This window comes from Ricinus communis, chromosome 5 (assembly GCF_019578655.1).
Source record: "Ricinus communis isolate WT05 ecotype wild-type chromosome 5, ASM1957865v1, whole genome shotgun sequence".
NCBI lineage: Eukaryota > Viridiplantae > Streptophyta > Magnoliopsida > Malpighiales > Euphorbiaceae > Ricinus > Ricinus communis.
The window spans coordinates 11,151,049-11,171,547 of record NC_063260.1 but is presented as its reverse complement, the minus strand read 5'-3'; the positions used below and the strand labels follow the sequence as shown (position 1 = coordinate 11,171,547).

Sequence of the window (20,499 nt, the reverse complement as noted above, 5' to 3'; positions counted from 1 at the left end):
GAAATTTTTATCTAATTTTGAACAAAATCTTATTTTTTTTAATCCATTATAAACATCTAAAATAAAATCGATCATTATTGACGATGATAATTTTAACTATAATGTTAATTATTAATATATCTTTTTATGATATATATAGTATTTATTAGATTTATATATTAAATTATAATTTTTAAATATTTAATTATCAATCGTAAAATAAGTCGAAATATTGTATTTGTAATTATATATTTGGAATATGAGTTGTCAAAAAAAACATAAGAATCTAAAATATGTTTAAAATTCAAAACCAAAACAAAAAATAAAAATGGACAGTAATTCAGTCTGGGATTCACATCAGATGCACCAAAAAAAGACAAAATACGGCACTCTAAACAAAACAAAAACCTTTCAGTTATTTACATACAAACACAAACATCAATTTTTTACTCTTTCATAATTCTCTCAAAAGAAAACACCTATTTCGTAATTCTGTTAGACCAGTATCCTTGATAGTTAAAAAAATGGCAGCTACTGGTGATATCCAAGTTAACCTAGAACCAGAGAAACAATCTCTTCTCAATCAGCACAAAGAACGCCACTTCACCGCCGGTGAAATTGTTCGCGATATTATTATCGGAGTATCCGACGGTCTTACCGTCCCTTTCGCTCTCGCTGCCGGTTTATCCGGCGCCAATGCTACCTCTTCTATCGTCCTCACCGCCGGCGTCGCCGAAGTGGCCGCCGGTGCTATCTCTATGGGACTCGGAGGGTACTTTTTAACTTTTTCCTTCACTTCTCGTTTTTCATTTTTTTGTTTTTCAAAATTAACATTTGATCCGTACAGGTATTTAGCAGCGAAGAGTGAATCGGATCATTACGCGAGGGAACTAAAGAGAGAACAAGAAGAGATCGTGACGGTTCCTGATACAGGTTCTCGTCTTCTTATCTCTTTGTTTTTTAAAGAAAAAAAGTAAATCTAATTTACGGAAATTTGGAAAGTTGAGTAATGATAGGAAGTATTATTGGAATATGTAGAGGCAGCTGAGGTGGCAGAGATATTAGCACAGTACGGAATAGAGCCACATGAATATCAACCTGTTGTTAATGCTCTTAGGAAACAACCTCAAGCTTGGCTTGATTTCATGATGAAGTATGTTCTCTCTTTTCTTTTTTCTTTTTTGCCTTAATTTCACTATTACTAATTCCAACTTCTGCAGTACCTCCACTACTCGGATTAGTAGCAGTAGTCGTACCAATTTTAAAGTTTATTTTTTTACTTTCTTCACAAATGCGGAGAAGTGCAAGTGGCACATGTTCTCTAACTTTACCAGCCTTTTTCTCTAACTAGCATTCTTTTCTGTTGTCTTTTTAGTAATACCCCAATATTCTTTACTGAAAGTAAGCACTGTTTAGCTGTTTTGGAGTGTTTATATCTGCAACTTTGTCAAATTTAATTTTTTTTTTAAATATTTTTGAATAGCCTCTAGTTAACAAATCTAAGAACATGTATATAGCTCCAACAATAATACCACACAGACCCTTGCTCAAGATGATTCTCCATGACTGATAATTTGTTCAAGCTATAGAAAGCAAAATAGGACCCATGGAGCCTACTAAAATTTGGCATTAATCTCCAAAGCCAAAAGTAAAGTGGCAAACTGGCAGTCAAGTTAACGAAGGCTAGCTATCTTATATTGATGCAGGTTTGAACTGGGATTGGAGAAGCCAGACCCAAGAAGAGCACTACAGAGTGCATTTACTATTGCCATTGCTTATATTTTGGGTGGCATAGTACCCCTCATTCCTTACATGTTTATTCCAAGAGCTCAAGATGCTGTGGTTGCATCAGTCATCTTAACCTTAATCGCATTGCTCATTTTTGGCTATGCTAAGGGACACTTCACAGGTAATAAACCCTTCAGGAATGCCTTCCAAACTTGCCTTATTGGAGCCATTGCATCTGCTGCTGCATTTGGCATGGCTAAGGTTGTCCAAGCATAAATTTATGTACTCAAATTTCGACTGCCTTGATTCTCAGCTGTTCAGATCATTCTGATTTTGGATATGTCCTTTTTAATCATATTTACTTTGAATTTTGATTTCGTATTTTTGCGATCATACTGTTCTTAATGGGTTTTCATATACATCATGCGGCCCAACATCTATGTCTAAGTTTCCCTTCTTTCTGAACATAATTCACTTGTGCGTTGTGTATTATCGTAAATGGCTAAATGCTCATATTGAAGAAAATTTGCTCATCTAAGCTAACAAAAATAACCCACCCACTTTGTTGTATCCTAGCTCGAATGTATTCATTATATTATAGGCGTAGTGACTTAAAAATGTTCTTTGCATATTTTGACAGTTTTATTCATTCTTTTTTATTTTAATAAATTTAGTCAAAATTGAAAGAAAAATACAAAACTCGATACACAAAACTAAAAGCTAAAACAATAGGAATCTAATAGATCGACTTCAAATGATAAGAATTTATGAATTCAGATTCAGTTAATACTTATTGCTTTCTTTTATATTAGATATAAATGGAAGTATCATTGCCATTATGACCACTCTCTTTTATTTTTTTTTAATATCCGGACAAACACAAATTAAGATCAAACTAGAAGAAATGGGAAAAGAAATAGAATCAAAGAAAATATTCAGATAATGAAGGATGATAAAAAAAAAAAAAAAAAAACCATTTTCTAACAGTGAAAGCACAAGAAGAAAAATCTAATTATTTTGTGACTGCTCCTTCTAGTGAGTTTAAATACTTTTATGTTCTCTTCATGGGAAAAATGGAAAAGGTAATAAACGTCAATTGATGGCAATTAGTCCATTAGTTTTACTTTATTTATATGATGAGCATTTAAATATCTAAATGTTTATCTTTTTATGTTTTTTTTTTTTTTAAATTAACCTTTAAATTTTGTCATTTATATTTACTCTATAATACTCTTTAATTACTTTAAAAGAAATTCCTTAAATCAATACTTAAAAGGATTGAGCAAAAAAACATGCAAATTCTTATTTAATCATTAGGTTAATAGTTTTTACTATGTGTATTTACCACGTCATATGAATTTGTCATGTATATTTATCACGTTCCACAAATTCTAATTAACGTGGGCCATTGGATATAATTACCAAAACGTTTTCGGTTTTAACTAAATTTGCAAAAGATTTAGAGAATCAGACAAAATCATTAAAACATGCAAAAAATATAGATTGCTTTAAGAAAATATGTTGTATCTATGTAATGTTCATTTTCTACAATTTAATTCTAGTTTTATATATCTTTGAAGCTAATTTATTATGTAATGCTATTATTGTTCATTTGGGCTGTAGGCTTAATGGCCCATGCCTGAGCTGTATGGCAGCTATGTTGGGAACGAGCTCCAGCTTGACCTTTAGCCCTGTGAAGCTCGAACTTTTATGTTCTTTGGAAACATGCATAAATTCAGGGCGAATTTAAAAACTTGATCAATCGGAGTGCCAAATCTTTTTTCAGAATACATCAAGCTAAAAGAAAAATATGATGATTAAAATTAAAACTTAAAAATGCAAGAATATATAATTAATAGAAAAAACAGACAATTATAAAAATTTTAAGCTGATAATACTTTTTCTAAAAATTATCTAAAACTTTCATAAATAGAATCTGCAAACAGGACTGCATATTCATGTCACGTGCTTGCACAGGAGGGAGAGAGAGAGAGAGAGAGAGAGAGAGAGAGGGAGAAGTGTAGGTAACCCTTTCAAGACTTTATATTAATTACACTATGTATTAAGCAGAGTATGTTCACCGCAAATAATTCCATTCTCATGGGACAAAATAAAACAATGTCCAGAAACATCATGCTGCCCCACCAAAAATCTAGTCACTGGAACAGAAATAAACAAAAGATCAGCATCCAGAAATTGAAACTTAAGCTAAGCTACTTCCATGTTCACAGAGGTAACAAATATATAAGATCACTCCATCATAAATATTTTAGACTTCCTATTATGCTTTCAATATGTTGGAGAAACAAGAAGAGAGAGAAGAGAACCTACTTACATTGTTTACAAATGATTGGTCTGTGCAGGAACAGATGAGCATAAATAATACTTTTTAATGTGCTTTTCTACTACAGACTATTCTTTTGGTTAATTTCTGATGTCAAAAGAGCCATCTTCTTGGTTACAATTTCCAAGTTCTGAGACTTCCCTGAATGATTTTCATAATCCATTGATTTGCTCTCCAAGCTCTGGTACTTTTCTATATCTTCCACTAAAAATCCAAAATTTTCAGATTCATCCAATTGGTCAACCTGGTTTCCAGAAGCTGCTATCCCAATTTCATTTTCAGCATCCGCATCTCGTTTGGATTCTTCAACATTCTGTGAGAAAGAACTGGCTAAAAGCAGTTGTTCCCATGCACCATCATCTGGAAATTCTGGTAGAATAAATGGGGCAAGCGTTTCAAAAGAAGACAAATTCTCATCCATAAGTAATTTCATAAAATCAGGACTCAGGAAAGAATCTTTTATCCCATCAGGAAAAGGGTTAGATTCTTGTGGGTTTTCTGAAACCATAGATGCAGGCATCTCTTCTATCGGAGGCTGGTAATTTACTTCCATAGGTGTAAGCATCTCATCAATTGGAGGCTGGTACTTTACTATCATCCTACCAGAAGCCCATTGTTCTTCATCTGCACCCTGTTCTACTATGCTTCCTGGTTCAGCCATCCGCCAATTATTTTCTTTTGGGTGAAGCAGCTGAGCCAGAAATCCTGGGCTTTGCATGACCATGACTAAGAATGAAAGCATCTGCTGCTGATTTTTTTCCATTCCTTGAAAACGATCTCTCAAGAGGACCAATTTATTGTCTGTATTTTCCTGATGTTGCCTAAGCTTAATTAACTCCTGCATTAGTGCATTTTTGCTGGTCTTCAGATTCTCAATTTCCTTCCACAGGCCCTCATTTCCAATTTTGTCACAGGACTCAACTGCGTTGTCCTGCTGCTGCAATGATTTTCGATTGTCTGCGCCCTGAGAATTTTTCCTTCTGCAGATATTCTTTAACAAATGTTTTTTGCCTCTGATAAATCCATCATTTGCAAATTCCCAACGGTCTGTATCGGTTTTCCTGAATCCCTGAAAAATATTTATGGTTAGTATATCTTCATACAAAAATGTTAATTCAACTTATGGAATCACACACAGCAACATATTAAGATCAAAAGAACAAAAGGACATATATAACATTCAAATCACTGTATTCACTCCCAGTTTGAAAGGCTGTCATGGAATTGGCCACTCTAAGAATTCAGACAGATATCAACAAAAAATACCAATATTATCATATGTTTAGGTGAAGACTAGAAAGTACAATATATTACACGGAGGATTTAATGACAATATGGAAAGAAGTGGCAGAAACCACACTACCATAATTTACTAGAAAAATAACCCAAGTAAATGTTTAAGGCCCTCTGTTTCCTTCCACAGCATTAAAGGAAAATGCTTCACAAAGATGATCCTATGCGCTAAATAAGGCCCTTGATAAAAATTTGTTAACTAAGCTATTCAATCCAAGATCCAACCAGTTAGTTAAACAAGAATTACAAGAGAATGTCTATCAATACTCTACTTCTAATAGCAATACCAGTTGTTGAAAGCCATGCATAAGTTCTTAACATATCTCTTAAAGAGCACGAATATGAGCATAATTTACATATTGGGTTCCATTTACATGGAAGAGAAGCTTCTCAAACCACCATTTCTATACGAGAAAATCTCACTCATTAGTCTGTAATCAGCACTCCAGATAAAATAATTTCATAACAAAATTCTTTGATGGAGATAAGATCAATACTTATATACCAAAACCAAAAGAAAAGCTAGGCAAGCCACTAGTACACATTTCATATCGGAATTCTTATTAGAAAATATATTCAATTTGATAATAGACCTAAGGCAAAAATTGATACCTCGCACCAACACCCAAGAATTTAAGCTACTCTAAGAGTAGACAAACTTATGAAGCCACAAAAACTGATACAATATTAACGCAATACCAAATTTTCTTGAGTTTAAATATGTAAAAGTCCGATTTCCATTTTGACATTTTCAAGAAATCTTGTACACCCACTTAGAAATTTAAAAACAAAAATAATCAGAAACCCAAGAATCAAACAGACAAAAACACCAGGCCAGAAACCAAGAAAACACAAAAAATAAATTAAAAATTCATGAAAATGAAATAAACCCATTAAAGAAAGACATAAGAGAAAATGAAAAAAATAAATAAATAACTCACATAGATATTGAGCTGCCTTATGAAACTTGAGAAATTGTTGTGCTTGAAGTACTTAGGAAGCAATTGAATAGAAAATTGAGTCATGTCCCATATAATAAAGTTATCATTATCTTGGCTCCAAGAAATGATGGAGTTTGTAGAGTCATCATCCACCATTTCATAACATTTCTTGAGAAAAGGAGCCACTGATGATAAAGAGCCATCTTCTCCTGATTTCACCATTGGTTAAAAGAAATTGCTTGCAGAACTCGTAAAATCGGAGATATTTTCTTCTTTTTGAATCAGAAAGAACCCAAAAGTCATTGGAAGTTGCAGAAGAAAAAAAAATCAAATTGGAGGGTAAAAAGGGAATATGATGAGTTGTAGGGATTGCATTGGCTTTCTTTTTCTTTTCCAAAGGCAGTACAAGACTTTTCTTTTGCCGAGAGGAAAAGATCTTTTCTTGGTGGGTTCCTACTGTGAGATAGTTATGAGTTCGAATTAAACGATGTCGTTTTTCGCTCGTGAAAAGTGGGAAAAGATACACTTTACTTTTGGGTTAAATTCCACTCTTGGTCCCTCGATTTAAATAACAGCGAAGTCCTTGGGAAAAGAAACACTCTACTTTTGGGCTAAAATCCAACGGAATCGTGTCCAATTTGACTCCCACAATCAGATTCATCCATTTGGCCTTTCTGGAGATTTTAACATCCAACCAGTCAATTTTAGTCCATTAACTCTATTTAGAAGAGTGCGGGACACCATTTACAAAATAGCTAAACAATAACTGTACATCTTAACTTACCCTAATACTCTTTGTTTTTAATTTTTGATATCTTTTGTTAAAAGATCCATGCTTGAATTTCAGATTATCTTTTTCTATTTCAAACTTTCCTTTTCTGGCTCTTGTCAGTCTGTTTTTTAAGTTCTTGTATTTTAATTTCTTTTATCATAATCATCTTCTCGCCCATCAAATGTCATACAAAACTATAAGGTTTTAACTTATCAAACTATATTTGCTCACCGTATGAGTTTTTGTTCGAAGATGCCAGCAGTAGCAGTAATAGATTTGTGTTTTATATTTGTACAGGCCTTGTTCTCTTCTTCCTCCTCTTCAGTTACAGTTACTATTCAAAGAAAACGCTTTAATAATCACCTAAGCAAAAGGTAAGCAATGCCGATTTGCAATCTAAAGAAAAAAGAAACACAAAGATATGTTTCTACTGAAGAATATCAGAAGGTGAACGTTGAATCTAATATAGAATTGAGTAGAGATGAGAAAAAGGATTAATGGTTTTGCTTCTTGTTTGTACATGAATGAACCAAGTCTTTAAAAAAAGAGCAAAAACTAATTAACAAACATTTTAATATGTGTAAAGAATTTTAATAAAAAATTAATGAATAATAAATATTTATTTATATATATATATAAAGAGAGAGAAAGAGTTTATATAAAAAAAGTAATATGTGTAAATAATTATAAGGAATATAAATTCAATTAATTTTTTTATATTTTATATTGTTATTTATAATTAAAATTATATAGTAATTACGCAGTACACAATTCAATGAATGCTTGGTCACTAATTCTAAATTCAATTATTATTACATATTTGTATAAATAAAATTAAAAAATAAATAGCTTTATAATTGTATATCTTTCATGATTATAATATCTCATTTGATCGGTCCAAATTATGTATAGATATTTAAAGGTATTTTAAAATTTTAATGATATATTTCTATATATAAAATGGTGAAAATATGTGGTTTTGCCTCACTTAAGCTTAATTGTCTATTTTCAGGAATATTAGCAAAAAGAGGAAAATATGGAGCTAAAAGAAGCTTAATGGGACATATTCGTGTCAAGAACCAAGATTAAGACGCATAGACTGCTAATTATAAGGCCCAAGGGATATTTTAGTCATTTTGTATAATTATTAGGATTTATATTATGAGTTATTTATGAGATAGTATTTGGTGGAGATTAAGATACTTAAAGTCTTATTTATTAGATAGACTTATATTAATATACTCATCTCTAGAAAGATTTATTTAAAGGAGGACTCTCCTCTATATAAATCTCTGAAAAACCCTAAAGAAGAAAAAAAGAAGGAGGAGGAAGAAGGAAGAAGGAGGGGAGTTTTCTCCTACATACTATCTACACCTGCCACCATTATTCTCTCCATAATTCTCTACAGTTTTCCATAAACATATAGTTTTAGTTTTCATTACTCTTTTTAGGATCTAAGGAGCTTTTCAAGAAGTGGAGACTGAGGACCAATCTTCTTCCTACTTGAAGAAATTCTTGATCTAGAGGGAATTTTTACCTTTTTATGTCTTTCTATTTAATACTATGATCATTGGGTTAAATATGTTAGACTAGTTTTCATAAGTGTTTAGTTTAGTCTTTTTACTTTTGTATGAACCTTGTTATTTATTTATTTAATAAATGATTTATTTATCTTCATATCATTATTAGTTTCAGTTATTATTGTTAGTTAACCATCATATTAATTTAGCAATAGTAATTGTTATGAAAATCTTTAAGTTTAAAAGTATTAGAAACATCATCTTTACTTTAATCTATGTTGGTATAAGAAACCTAGGTTGCATCATTAGCTTGAGTGACTTATGGAAAAAGGCACATCACCATCCCATTCATTAGATCTAGGCTTAAAGTAAAACAAGGAGATTACTAAGTAAATGGCTAGATTAAATACTATTTTTAGAATATAGTTTTAGATCATAAGCATTTGCATTGCATATTTATTTATTGTTTAGTTATTTTACTTTATGAATGTTACCTTCTCAACATACTGATTTAGAGTGTTTAGATTTACTTTTATTATTTTGTGTTGATAATTAGTGTTTAATAAGTGGCCTCATAGTTCCTTGAGAGATCGACCTCGTGGTTAACTTACCCTTACTAGAGGAACGGTTCGTGCACTTGCGAGTACTAAAAAAGACACATCAAGTTTTTGGCGCCGTTGCCGGGGAACTTTGTCCAAATTTATTATATTGATTGATTATCAAAAGTGTCTTGTGTTTGTTAGTTTGTTTTATGTTTTGTGATTTATTTTGTTTATGTGTTTTTGTTTTGTTTGTTTGTTTTGTGTTTTCTGATTTGTTTTGTTTATGTGTTTTTATTTTGTCTGTAAATTTTATTTTTAAGTTTTTCTTTTAATATGAAATTTTCTTTTGTTTTGTATGCTTAGTAGGAAACAACTAGAAGAAGAATCAAAAGAAGAAGTTGATATCATGGCAAACCCACCAAGAGAAATAGGAGTTGAAAGATGAATGGCAATGAAAGATTATGCACTGCCTACAATTGGTAACGCTACTTCATGCATAGTTCTAGGTGATACATCTAGGAATTATGAACTTAAGAGCATTCATTTTAATATACTTCCTTCATTTTATGGTATGTCTAGTGAGGATGCATTAACATTCATTAGAGAATTTTATGCCATAGTTCATACTTTTCCATTATCTGGACTTAATGAGGATCAACTAAAAATGAGGTGTTTCCCTTATTCATTGAAAGAAAGAGCAAAGGCTTGGTTAATGACCTTGCCTCCAAATTCTTTGAGAAATTGGAATAAAATTTATCAAAAGTTTATGAGTAGATTTTACTCACAACAAAAAACCAAAGAATTAAGAGGTGAAATTTTTAATTTTTATCAAAAGAATGCTGAATCTTTTCATGAAGCATGGATCGCTTCAAATCACTTTTATTACAATGCGCACACCATAGATTCCCACTTCCAATAACTAACCAATCATTTTATGATGGGTTGACACACCAATATCAATGTATGCTTGATAATGCAGCTAGGGGTGCTATGTTAGAAAGGACACCTGATGAGGTTTATGACATCTTTGAGATGTTAGGAGCCAATTCTCAACAAAAGATTGTGAGGACAAAGAGAGTAGAAGTAAATGAAGTAGTAGCTAGTAGTGAGATGATAATGCAATCGGTTGAATTGACTAAGCAAGTTAAGATGCTTACTTCAACAAAAAAACTCACCAAATAATGAGGTATGTGGTATTTGTGGTATTTATGGTCATAGTGCTAATGTTTGTTCATCTTTTGATAATTACAGAGGAAATATGTATGACCAAACAAATTTGATGGATTCTTACCAACCTATGCATCCTATGAATGACCCTTATTCCAACACATATAATACAGGTTGGAGAAACCATCCAAATTTTTCTTGGAAATACAATGACCAAAACGCACCACAATTATTGAGAAATTAAAATCAACCTCATTACCAAGACCAATATTCTCAATTCCAAAGGGACTCCAATCCTTTCTTTCAAGATCAAGAACAAACTTTTTGATCTAATGAACAAAAGAAGCCAAGTTTGGAAGAAACACTTCAATCATTTATGATGGCTTCTCATGATAGGATGAAGAGGAATGAGAAAAAGACAGATTCCATTGAGGCTTCACTAAAATGTTTAGAAGCTCAAATGGAACAAATTATTGAAGAGCTCAATAAAGAGAAACTATCAAATCAACCTGAACAAGCCAATTCCATTACTACTATTAGAAAATGTAAGGTTGTCGATAATATTGCTATGGAAACTGAAAGGAATTCTTCTTCTTATGTAGGTACACCTAAAAATGATGGATTAGTTTAAATCAATAAGGAGAGCATGCAAAAGGAAGAAAAAATAAAGTCTAATCTTAGGCTTGAAAAGAAAGAAAATGAAGCATTTTCTGGACCTGAATTTCATAAGACAGCTCAGCCTTATAGACTACCTATTCCTTTTCTAAACCAACCAAAAGAGAGCAAAAAGGATAATTTTTTTTGAAAATATTGAGATGCTCTATAAAATTAATACTAACTTAGCTTTATTGGATGTTATTAGGAATAAACCAGCTTATGCAAAATTCTTTAAAGAGTTGAACACCAACAAAAGACGATATGCGGACAACGAAAAAGTACAAATAGCAAGTGTAATGCTTCAACATCAATTGCCCTTTAAGATGAAGGATCTTGGTAGCTTCATCATTGATATTACAATAGGTAATAAAAAGCATACAAAAGCCATGTTAGATTTGGGAGCAAGCATCAACTTGATGCCTTATTCGATTTGTGAACAACTTGGCTTGAGAGAGTTGAAGCCTACTACTATGTCTCTACAATTTGCTGATAGATCGATAAAATATCCTAGAGGTATAGTCGAAGACTTGCTAGTATAAGTAGGTAAGTTAATAATTCCTATTGATTTTGTAGTGCTTGACATGGAAAACACACCAATAAGGGATAAAGAGCAAACTATACTCCTTGGTAGACTTTTCATGGCAACTACTAGAACTGTGATTGATGTGCATGATGGAAAACTTACCATGACAGTTTTAGGAGAAACTGTGGAACTTAAAGTGTTTGATTCTCTAACTTTATCTCCTAAATCTACTATCGATAAGTGTTCATATAATTATTTAGATTCTCTTATTTATGAACAATTATATAATGATATTCCATTCTAATTGACAAGAGCTTTCCTAACACTTTCGATGTTTGCATTAAAAGTACGAAGCCATACTTGAAAGGAATGGCTTATGACAAAGAGGTGGAGTGTGCAGATGAACGCCCACCATGAGCATAATCAGGAATGTTTAGCTATAGACAATAAACTTATCAATTGTATTTTTATTTTTATGCATTTAAGGTATTTTTTTCTTTTTTTTCTTTTTTTTTTTATTTTTTTTATTATTTTATTTATTTATTTATTTATTATTTTTCTATTTTTTATTTATTTTATGTCTATCTTGTAGGATTGTATTTGATCCCCAAAAGGCAATATGTCTCCATGAGAAGCAATTAAAGCTCGAAAAAAAATTGAGCGAGCCACGTTACGAGCGAATTTTCACACGGGCCATAAAGAACTAAAGAAAGACGACACGGGCCGTGAGGCGAGACAACGGGCCCGCGGCGGGTCACGGATGCTCCTCGAGAGCCATTATGTCGCCGCCGAAGCCGCGACCTCGCGGGCAACCAGGGCCACATGACAGCGAGGCCTGCAAACATAGGCACGCTGGCCAACGAGCGGGCAGCCCATAGCTTAACGACAGCAAAAATTAAAATAATTAAATCCAAGAATTGGGATTGATTATGAATTATTTTTAGTTAAAATACCCTTTTTTAAAATTAAATATATATTCATCTCCTCCACATAAATAGTCATATCATTGATTTAGGACTTTATTTTAAATTTTATTCTAGAATTTATATTTATTTATTAGGACCTAACTTTTAATTATCTTAGGATTTAGTCTTTCTAGTATGTTTAGGATAATTTATTATTTTTAATTCTTTATTATTTTTTTTAATTTTTTATTTCTTTATTTCTTTTATAATTATCAATGATGTGTGTTCAAGTGTGCTTCAAAGGTTTGGATGGTGGAGATTGGAATTCAAGTTCATGGCTTACTATGCATTGCAAAATTCCAGGGGAGTATTCTATATTTTTTCTCTCTTTTTGTTCTTTATTTTTATATATATAATGACATTGAGGACAATGTCAAATTTAAGTGTGGGGGAGGAATGGAAATAGAATATTACTTCGATTAAATTTTTTATGTCATGCCATATGAGAATTAGCAACTTTGTTTAATCTTTTGCAAAATTTTAAAATTTTCCACTCAGCTTTTTCTTATTGTTCTATATAAGAGTCGATAAAAGAATGCTATTATATTAAGATTCTTGAACTCTTGAGTTAGTTTTTAACATGTATAAATATGAACTCATGAGTTATTTGCACTTAAATGATCAAGTGTTCAACTTTTGTATATGGACATGATGAATAGTTTAGCAACATTCAGCATGGGTATGATTAGAAGTGTATGATTTAGATTATCATTTTCTTGTTATTAAATTGGCTTGCCTAAGTTTGTGAGATATGATATGGGCAAGTTTAAAGCTCTAAGTTTAATAACTCTACTCCGCTAATTTTAGTTGCTTAGTAACCAGGGATCTTCATGACCAATGTCGATTTTCGCGTAAAAAGGCAATTAAGATTATGAGTATGCAAAGCATCTTGATGTATGTTTTGTTGAGTAACTAGGTGCATTCATTACCCATGTTTGTATTTGCATAAAAAGGCATAATATCTCAAGAAAGAAAGAAGTACCCCAAGTATCAAAAATTAAAATCCAAGGGGTATAAAGAAAAGAAAAAGTATAAGAGCTTCAAAAGCAAGTAATAAATGCCTTTTAATCTCTTGTTTTTTAATGAAGGTTTTTTCTTTTTGAATAAGGTTATGATAATTTGGATTATGCATCATAGTTGTATCCTTTGAAGATGAGTTAAACTATTTGTTGTGAAACAGGTGTGAAGGATTGGATGCTTGAGTCTTTTGATTAACAATGATTGAGTTTATATTTTTAAAGAAAATTATTATGACTCAAATTTTCTTGGGTTGACATGATCTTTGCATTAGTGAGATTCTTTTGAATAATATCTTTAAGCTGAGTAGGGATGTTTTTCATGATTTTCGCAAAAGTTAATTCTCAGTTGCTATTTACTTGAGGACAAGTAAAAATTTAAATTTAGGGGTATTTGATCGGTCCAAATTATGTAGATATTTAAGGGTATTTTAAAGCTTTAATGATATATTTCTACATATAAAATGGTGAAAATATGTGGTTTTGCCTCACTTAAACTTAATTGTCTATTTTCAGGAATATTAGCAAAAATAGGAAAATATGGAGCTAAAAGAAGCTTAATGGGACATATTCGTGTCAAGGCCCAAGATTAAGACGCATAGACTGCTAATTATAAGGCCCAAGGGATATTTTAGTCATTTTGTATAATTATTAGGATTTATATTAAGAGTTATTTATGATATAGTATTTGGTGGAGATTAAGATACTTAAAGTCTTATCTATTAGATAGACTTATATTAATATACTCATCTCTAGAGAGATTTATTTAGAGGAGGACTCTCCTCTATATAAATCTTTGAAAAACCCTAAAGAAAAAAAAGGGAGGAGGAGGAAGAAGGAAGAAGAGGGGGAGTTTTCTTCTAACTACTCTCTACACTTGCCACCATTATTCTCTCCATAATTCTCTACAGTTTTCCATAAACATATAGTTTTAGTTTTCATTACTCTTTTTAGGATCTAAGGAGCTTTTCAAGAAGTGGAGACTGAGGACCAATCTTCTTCCTACTTGAAGAAATTCTTGATCTATAGGGAGTTTTTACCCTTTTATGTATTTTTATTTAATACCATGATCATTGGGTTAAATATGTTAGGCTATTTTCGTAAGTGATTAGTTTAGTCTTTTTACTTTTGTATGAACCTTGTTATTTATTTATTTAATGAATGATTTCTTTACCTTCATATCTTTATTAGTTTCAGTTATTATTGTTAGTTAACCATCATATTAATTTAGCAATAGTAATTGTTATGAAAATCTTTAGGTTTAAAAGTATTAGAAACATCATCTTTACTTTAATCTATGTTAGTATAAGAAACCTAGGTTGCATCATTAGCTTGAGTGACTTAGAGAAAAAGGCACATCACCATCTCATTCATTAGATCTAGGCTTAAAGTAAAACAAGGAGATTACTAAGTAAATGGCTAGATTAAATACTACTTTTAGCATATAGTTTTAGGTCATAAGCATTTACATTTGCATTGCATCTCTATTTATTGTTTAGTTATTTTACTTTATGAATGTTACCCTCTCAACATACTGATTTAGAGTGTTTAGATTTACTTTTATTGTTTTGTGTTGATAATTAGTCTTTATAATAAGTGGCCTCATAGTTCCTTGAGAGATTGACCTCGTGGTGAACTTACCCTTACTATAAGAACGGTTCGTGCACTTGCAAGTACTAAGAAAGACACATCAAGTTGAAGATGCCGGCAGTAGCAATAATGGATTTGTGTTTTATATTTGTACGGACCTTGTTCTTTTCTTCCTCCTCTTCAGTTACAGTTACTATTCAAAGAAAACGCTTTAATAATCACCTAAGCAAAAGGTAAGCAGCCGATTTGCAATCTAAAGAAAAAAGAAACACACAGATATGTTTCTAGTGAAGAATATCAGAAGGTGAACGTTGAATCTGATATAGAATTGAGCGGAGATGAGAAAAAGAATTAATGGTTTTGCTTCTTGTTTGTACGTGAATGAGCCAAGTCTTTAAAAAAAAGAGCAAAAACTAATTAACAAATATTCTAATGCATGTAAATAATTTTAATAAAAATTAATGAATAATAAATATATATATATATATATATATATATATATATATATATATATATATATATATATATAAAGAGAGAAAGAGTTTATATAAAAAAATTAATGTGTAAATAATTATAAAGAATATAAATTCTAATAATTTTTTTATATTTTATATTGTTATTTATAATTAAAATTATATAGTAATTACGCAGTACAAATTCAGTGAATGCTTGATCATTAATTCTAAATTCAATTATTATTATTATATATTTGTATAAATAAAATTGAAAAATAAATAGCTTTATAATTGTATATCTTTATAATATATCACTCTTGAAATATGAACTGTAAAATAAGTATCGAACCAATTCAAGTTTGGAAAACAATTACAATATAAAGGAATACCACAGCTCCCATCCTCTTAGGGTTGGGCTTTTGAACTTTGTTCCTATGTCTTGACAAAAAGATTTAGAAGAAAATCTACTATTGATCCCATATCACTAGACCTATTCATGGGCCAGGCTTGGGCAGGCTCGGGCCGAGTCTGACTTTTTCAATAAGCCCGAGCCCGAAGATTTTTTAATATCTCTCTATCCAAGCATGAGCTTGAAATTTTTTAAAAAGTCCGGCCCGGCCTGGCCAACTATTAAACCTATGTTCCTTGGCCGGGTCTGGGCAGGCTTGAGTCGGGCCTGGCCGACAATTCAACACAAATATTCAAAATTTAAACCCAATAATCATGTTCATCATGATAATAAAGATACAAAAATCGATTAATATTTTTAACCATCTAAATAAAATTCCAAAAACTGAAATAAAAGAACAACAATATGGATGAAAATTCCTTCAAGGCAAATTCACATTTCCTACAAAACAAAAAATATTTAAATTAATAAATATTTTATATAAATAAAAATAACTAGTAAGCTAAATCAATATATAAATAATAAACTTATCTAAAAATACATATATTATTAATAACAACAAAACTATAAACATAAATAATAACTAATTAAGTGTAATAAGGCATTTAATTATAAATTGAAGGTCATAGGTTCGAGTACTAAGTATGACATATTTTTTATCTAACTAAACTAGACATCGGACCAGACTTGTACATAATAAATTTTGTCCAAGCCCGATCCGAAGAATACGGGCCTGGGCAGGCCGGGCGGGTACCCAAGCCCATGAACAAGTCTTCATATCACTCACCGAAAAAGTTGAATCAATTAACTCGCTACTTGTAGTTATTTTGCTTTTAACTAAATTCAAATTTAATTTTATTATTTTTTAATTCTTATTATTAATCAAATTAATTTAATTTTTAATATAGTATTAAAATCGGTCTGACTCAATAAATTTTTTAGATTGAATCTAAACTAATTCTATACTCATTGATTTATTTAATTCACACTTAGATAGGTATTCGATTTTTTATTTTTTCTGAATTAGCTTTTTGCAAATAAAAGAAGAAAAAGATTGATGAAAATGGCTGCAGCTGGTGAAAAAGAATTCTTTTAATATTATTTGAACTTTGCAACACGATATGCTTTTTCTTTTTAATCAAAGCAACACGATATGATTTGCGTGTTGAAGTATATTATTCTTAAATTTTACGTAGATCTTAACTTTAGTGTCTTATACAGACATTTGTATAGTCGCTTCAAACAATTCTAATTACCATATTAATCAGTTCTACGATATTTAGAATTAATGCATTAAGAAACTAACGAACAGGGTAAATGACGCATACTATTATCTTTTTCCAAATACTCCTCTTCGTTGTCCACTAACATCCAGTGACGCAGACAATGCCATGGCTTTCCCATTAGACAAACAAGAAAACAAAAGAGAAAATATCACGGCTTTATCAGCTCTTGTTGTCATTATATTTTATATACTCATGACACGTGCTGTTGGAATTTTGTTGGCGTTATTAAAACCCCTCACTCTGGAGAAAATAGATTCTTCATCAAACAGTTGCTCTGCAAAACTTTAATTTTCTCCAAAGTAGAGGTTTTTGAGTTTTAGGTATGAACCCACTTCCTCCGAAAGGGATCCTCCAGAGCCATGCTCTTGAAAAGGTTTGTATAGAACTCTCTACCCTTTTAATTTTAATATTCAGCGGTTGGTTTATATGTTAAAATAGCGGTTTGTCAAAGTTTTTGAGATTCTTAAATTTTTCAAACATTTATGTAGAAAGAAAGTATTAAATATGAAACAAGAGTTTTTTTAAAAGAAAAAATTTAAAATTTTTCACATTTCAACCTGCAGATGAGAAATGAAATTAGTTTTTTAAAAATTTAATAATTGATAGTATTATTAGTTTATTAACTATGAAATTCAAAATGGTCGATTGTATATATATATATATATCATTTTAGTACATAATTTAAGGCATTAAACAATTCGATGCACAGATTCTCTTTGATATGGATTCTATATTTCTTAAAATACATTAAAAGTCTGAAAGTTTTGTGGCAGTACATCTATGAAACTAGTATATATCCTAGAGAGCATGAAGAACTCAAGAATTTACGGGAAACTACAGTGGAGAAGTATGGCAGCAGGTAACTAGTATATGCTTGTTATTTTAGTCCAGTGTTTGATTTTGTTATTTTCTTATATTTTTTTTAGGAAAAAGGAAATAATAATAAGTAGTTAGATTAATAAACCGTTGAAATGCAGGAGCATCATGTCTGTGCCAGTAGATGAAGGGCTATTCATAGCAATGCTTGTGAAGATCATGAACGCCAGGAGGACATTGGAAATTGGTGTTTTTACAGGCTATTCTCTCCTTGCCACAGCGCTTGCTTTGCCTGATGATGGCCAGGTCTGCGCTCAGTCTCTTCATATATATATACACACACACACATATATATGTATATTGTTCACATTTATTACAAGAAAGTATTCGTTAATTAGAATCATTAGAGGATTAGCTTTTGTATTAAACAGGTAACAGCAATAGACATAGATAAAGAAGCTTTTGAAGTTGGATTACCATTCATCCGGAAATCAGGCGTAGAGCACAAAATCAATTTCATCAAATCAGAGGCCAAGTCGGTACTAAGTGAATTATTGAGTAATGTAAGTTTCATGCTCTATTTTGAAGTAGTTGTGATTTGCTTCAGGTTGTGGGGTCTTCTGACCCTGCATTCGCCGACTGTATTGACATTTAGAAGTTTTCTGTTTGACCTTGCATTAAGTGGTGATATATGTAAAGCAGGATAAGCCCAGGGAGGAATATGATTTTGCATTTGTGGATGCTGACAAGCCAAACTACAAACACTACCATGAGCAATTGCTGAAACTTGTTAAGGTTGGAGGAATTATAGCGTATGATAATACCTTATGGTTTGGTTTTGTTGCGCAAGAAGAAAATGCAGTGCCAGAGCATATGAGGCATTCAAGAAAAGCTATACTGGAAATCAATAAGTTTTTAGCTAATGATCCTCGCATCGAGATCTCACAAGTTTCTGTTGGGGATGGTATCACTTTATGCAGGCGTCTTTATTGAGAGTTCATCCGTTTTGGACTGAAAAAGTTCCAAAAACTGTGTTTGTAAATGTAAGTTGTATGATCAGTAGCTTGCTTTGTGAATTTGGCTTTGTTATTAGTAACATATCCCATTAATTTGCAGTTAACTTGCTTTCTGATGCCTTTTTATCATTTATTAAAACACTAGGGGAGTTACCAGCAAGTGTGGACTTCATTACTTGACTGGTGATAAACAAAAGACTTTGAGAGCCTTGATGAGGTAGTTTAGAGCTAGCAGTAGAGATGCAAATTAGTTAGTTTAGGTTCCTGTGAGGCATAATTAATCCTCGTTTTCTTTCTTAATTACTCAATAGCTATGTAGAGTTGGGATTTGGATTTTTTCACTGATCCTTGTCATTGATCTCCGCTAATTGATTATGCATGGCCTTAATAAATTTTGCCGTCTCTTGCAATGATTCCTCCATCGCCTCTTTGAGCTTGTTCAAGGCAACGCAATATGCTTCCTGCTTGCCCAAAAAGATAAAAAGTTTTGAGCCAAATGCCATACAATCCTACAGGAAAAGGTAAATAAAAGAGAAAAAGAAGACTGCAATTGCTAGTGCATAATTTTTTATTCTTCTGTTTTTGCTTTAGAATTTTATTACTGGAATTTAAGCAGAGTTGAAGCTGGAGAAGTAAAGGAACAGCCTTATACCATGAAGAGACTGAGGTCGGAAGATCCTTTTTTGGGACTTTGAGGTTCTACGTTTGCTTGTTGTTTCGGATCAACATTTGCGATTTCACCTAAGCCCACCTGTCATCAGTTTTATATTAGCATAAAGAGAGAAGAAGTGTTCCTATGTTCTTGTCTCCCTATCCGCTGATCTGGTCTGTATCAGCATTTTGGCCATATTTGCATCTACTTTGTTAACATGTCTGTTAATTCAAGAAATTTGATTGGATTTTATACCATAAAAATAAAACATATTTCTTATCTTTCTGTAAAACTCCAGCTGGACTAAATTTCTACTTTAGCTTATAATGGATTTCTTTTATCTAACTAATTGGATAACGTCCCATTAGTTCTTATACACGCACGATCGTGCGAAGAAGAAAAAGAAAGGAAGCAAATTAAATGAAAGTAAAAACAATTGTGAAGGAATAAAACGTGCAACATTAAATATACCTTGAGGCAGTCGATATGTGTCTCAACTAAAAGGGAATACAAAGGATGCCCTAATATTCTCTTCTGTATCTCTTTTTCTTCTTCTTCTTCTTCTTCCTTTGCAGCCCTCGAGCTACCATTTTTACAGTGTTTTTCGTTCTCAGTACTTTTAACCTCCATCACTATCTCTCCCTCTGCTTCCATCTATGTCCAAAATACTAGAAAATGGTAATGGGTATTTATATATAAGCTAGATTTGGTGACAAGTATAGTTGCATAATTTTTTTAGAAGTAGAATATCTCTCTATATATTTCATGCCTGACCCAGAGGATTTTGGATATCAGAGAAGAATCCCAACCTTTGTCTGCTTCCTCTTT

At 31.6% G+C, this 20,499-nt stretch overlaps 4 protein-coding genes and 1 non-coding gene across 9 annotated transcripts; 2 read left to right on the top strand and 3 right to left on the bottom strand.

The window, feature by feature from the left end:
• Positions 1–189: 189 nt before the first annotated feature.
• LOC8272285 (vacuolar iron transporter 1) lies at positions 190–2,088 on the top strand. 2 transcript variants are annotated; one of them, XM_015724402.3, is made up of 4 exons: positions 190–751; positions 827–912; positions 1,024–1,132; positions 1,686–2,088. In XM_015724402.3, the coding sequence occupies exons 1-4, from the start codon at positions 504–506 to the stop codon at positions 1,981–1,983; spliced, it is 741 nt and encodes a 246-aa protein (XP_015579888.1). In that variant the 5' UTR covers positions 190–503; the 3' UTR covers positions 1,984–2,088. The 2 variants fall into 2 exon arrangements, with proteins under 2 accessions (XP_015579888.1, XP_002527524.1); XM_002527478.4 differs by having other exon boundaries at positions 199–751; positions 1,018–1,132.
• A 1,638-nt stretch (positions 2,089–3,726) lies between these two features.
• On the bottom strand, positions 3,727–6,712 carry LOC8272284 (heat stress transcription factor A-8). Of its 2 annotated transcripts, XR_001535835.3 has the most exons (3): positions 6,286–6,711; positions 4,043–5,120; positions 3,727–3,866 (listed from the first exon to the last, which is right to left on the bottom strand). XR_001535835.3 is itself a non-coding variant. In XM_002527477.4 (2 exons), exons 1-2 carry the CDS (start codon positions 6,505–6,507, stop codon positions 4,113–4,115), a joined length of 1,230 nt encoding a protein of 409 aa, XP_002527523.1. In that variant the 5' UTR covers positions 6,508–6,712; the 3' UTR covers positions 3,966–4,112. The 2 variants fall into 2 exon arrangements, 1 of the variants encoding a protein (XP_002527523.1); XM_002527477.4 differs by lacking the exon at positions 3,727–3,866 and having other exon boundaries at positions 3,966–5,120; positions 6,286–6,712.
• A 3,205-nt stretch (positions 6,713–9,917) lies between these two features.
• On the bottom strand, positions 9,918–10,024 carry LOC112536204. The gene has a single exon (XR_003080255.1). It is a non-coding gene; the product is annotated as a small nucleolar RNA R71 (small nucleolar RNA).
• Positions 10,025–17,402: 7,378 nt separating this feature from the next.
• Positions 17,403–19,123, top strand: LOC8272283 (caffeoyl-CoA O-methyltransferase). Of its 3 annotated transcripts, none has more exons than XM_002527476.4 (5): positions 17,403–17,560; positions 17,961–18,046; positions 18,165–18,309; positions 18,435–18,566; positions 18,706–19,123. In XM_002527476.4, the coding sequence occupies exons 1-5, from the start codon at positions 17,510–17,512 to the stop codon at positions 18,994–18,996; spliced, it is 705 nt and encodes a 234-aa protein (XP_002527522.1). In that variant the 5' UTR covers positions 17,403–17,509; the 3' UTR covers positions 18,997–19,123. The 3 variants fall into 3 exon arrangements, with proteins under 3 accessions (XP_002527522.1, XP_015579883.1, XP_025014624.1); XM_015724397.3 differs by having other exon boundaries at positions 18,703–19,123; XM_025158856.2 differs by having other exon boundaries at positions 17,407–17,579; positions 17,957–18,053; positions 18,168–18,309.
• Positions 19,124–19,346: 223 nt separating this feature from the next.
• Positions 19,347–20,499, bottom strand: LOC112536203 (protein KNATM). The gene is made up of 3 exons (XM_048373556.1): positions 20,143–20,499; positions 19,672–19,770; positions 19,347–19,528 (listed from the first exon to the last, which is right to left on the bottom strand). The coding sequence occupies exons 1-3, from the start codon at positions 20,323–20,325 to the stop codon at positions 19,358–19,360; spliced, it is 453 nt and encodes a 150-aa protein (XP_048229513.1). The 5' UTR covers positions 20,326–20,499; the 3' UTR covers positions 19,347–19,357.

Coding starts and splice junctions, on each gene's coding strand:
- LOC8272285 (XM_002527478.4), top strand. CDS start 504: ATGGCAGCTACTGGTGATATCCAAGTTAACCTAGAACCAGAGAAACAA. Junction 913..1,017: donor CGTGACGGTTCCTGATACAG/GTTCTCGTCTTC, acceptor TGGAATATGTAG/AGGCAGCTGAGGTGGCAGAG. Junction 1,133..1,685: donor TGGCTTGATTTCATGATGAA/GTATGTTCTCTC, acceptor ATATTGATGCAG/GTTTGAACTGGGATTGGAGA.
- LOC8272283 (XM_025158856.2), top strand. CDS start 17,510: ATGAACCCACTTCCTCCGAAAGGGATCCTCCAGAGCCATGCTCTTGAA. Junction 17,580..17,956: donor GGTTTGTATAGAACTCTCTA/CCCTTTTAATTT, acceptor GAAAGTTTTGTG/GCAGTACATCTATGAAACTA. Junction 18,054..18,167: donor AGTATGGCAGCAGGTAACTA/GTATATGCTTGT, acceptor GAAATGCAGGAG/CATCATGTCTGTGCCAGTAG.
- LOC8272284 (XM_002527477.4), bottom strand. CDS start 6,507: ATGGTGAAATCAGGAGAAGATGGCTCTTTATCATCAGTGGCTCCTTTT. Junction 5,121..6,285: donor TAAGGCAGCTCAATATCTAT/GTGAGTTATTTA, acceptor AATATTTTTCAG/GGATTCAGGAAAACCGATAC.
- LOC112536203 (XM_048373556.1), bottom strand. CDS start 20,325: ATGGAAGCAGAGGGAGAGATAGTGATGGAGGTTAAAAGTACTGAGAAC. Junction 19,771..20,142: donor CACATATCGACTGCCTCAAG/GTATATTTAATG, acceptor AACTGATGACAG/GTGGGCTTAGGTGAAATCGC. Junction 19,529..19,671: donor CCGACCTCAGTCTCTTCATG/GTATAAGGCTGT, acceptor CTTTTCCTGTAG/GATTGTATGGCATTTGGCTC.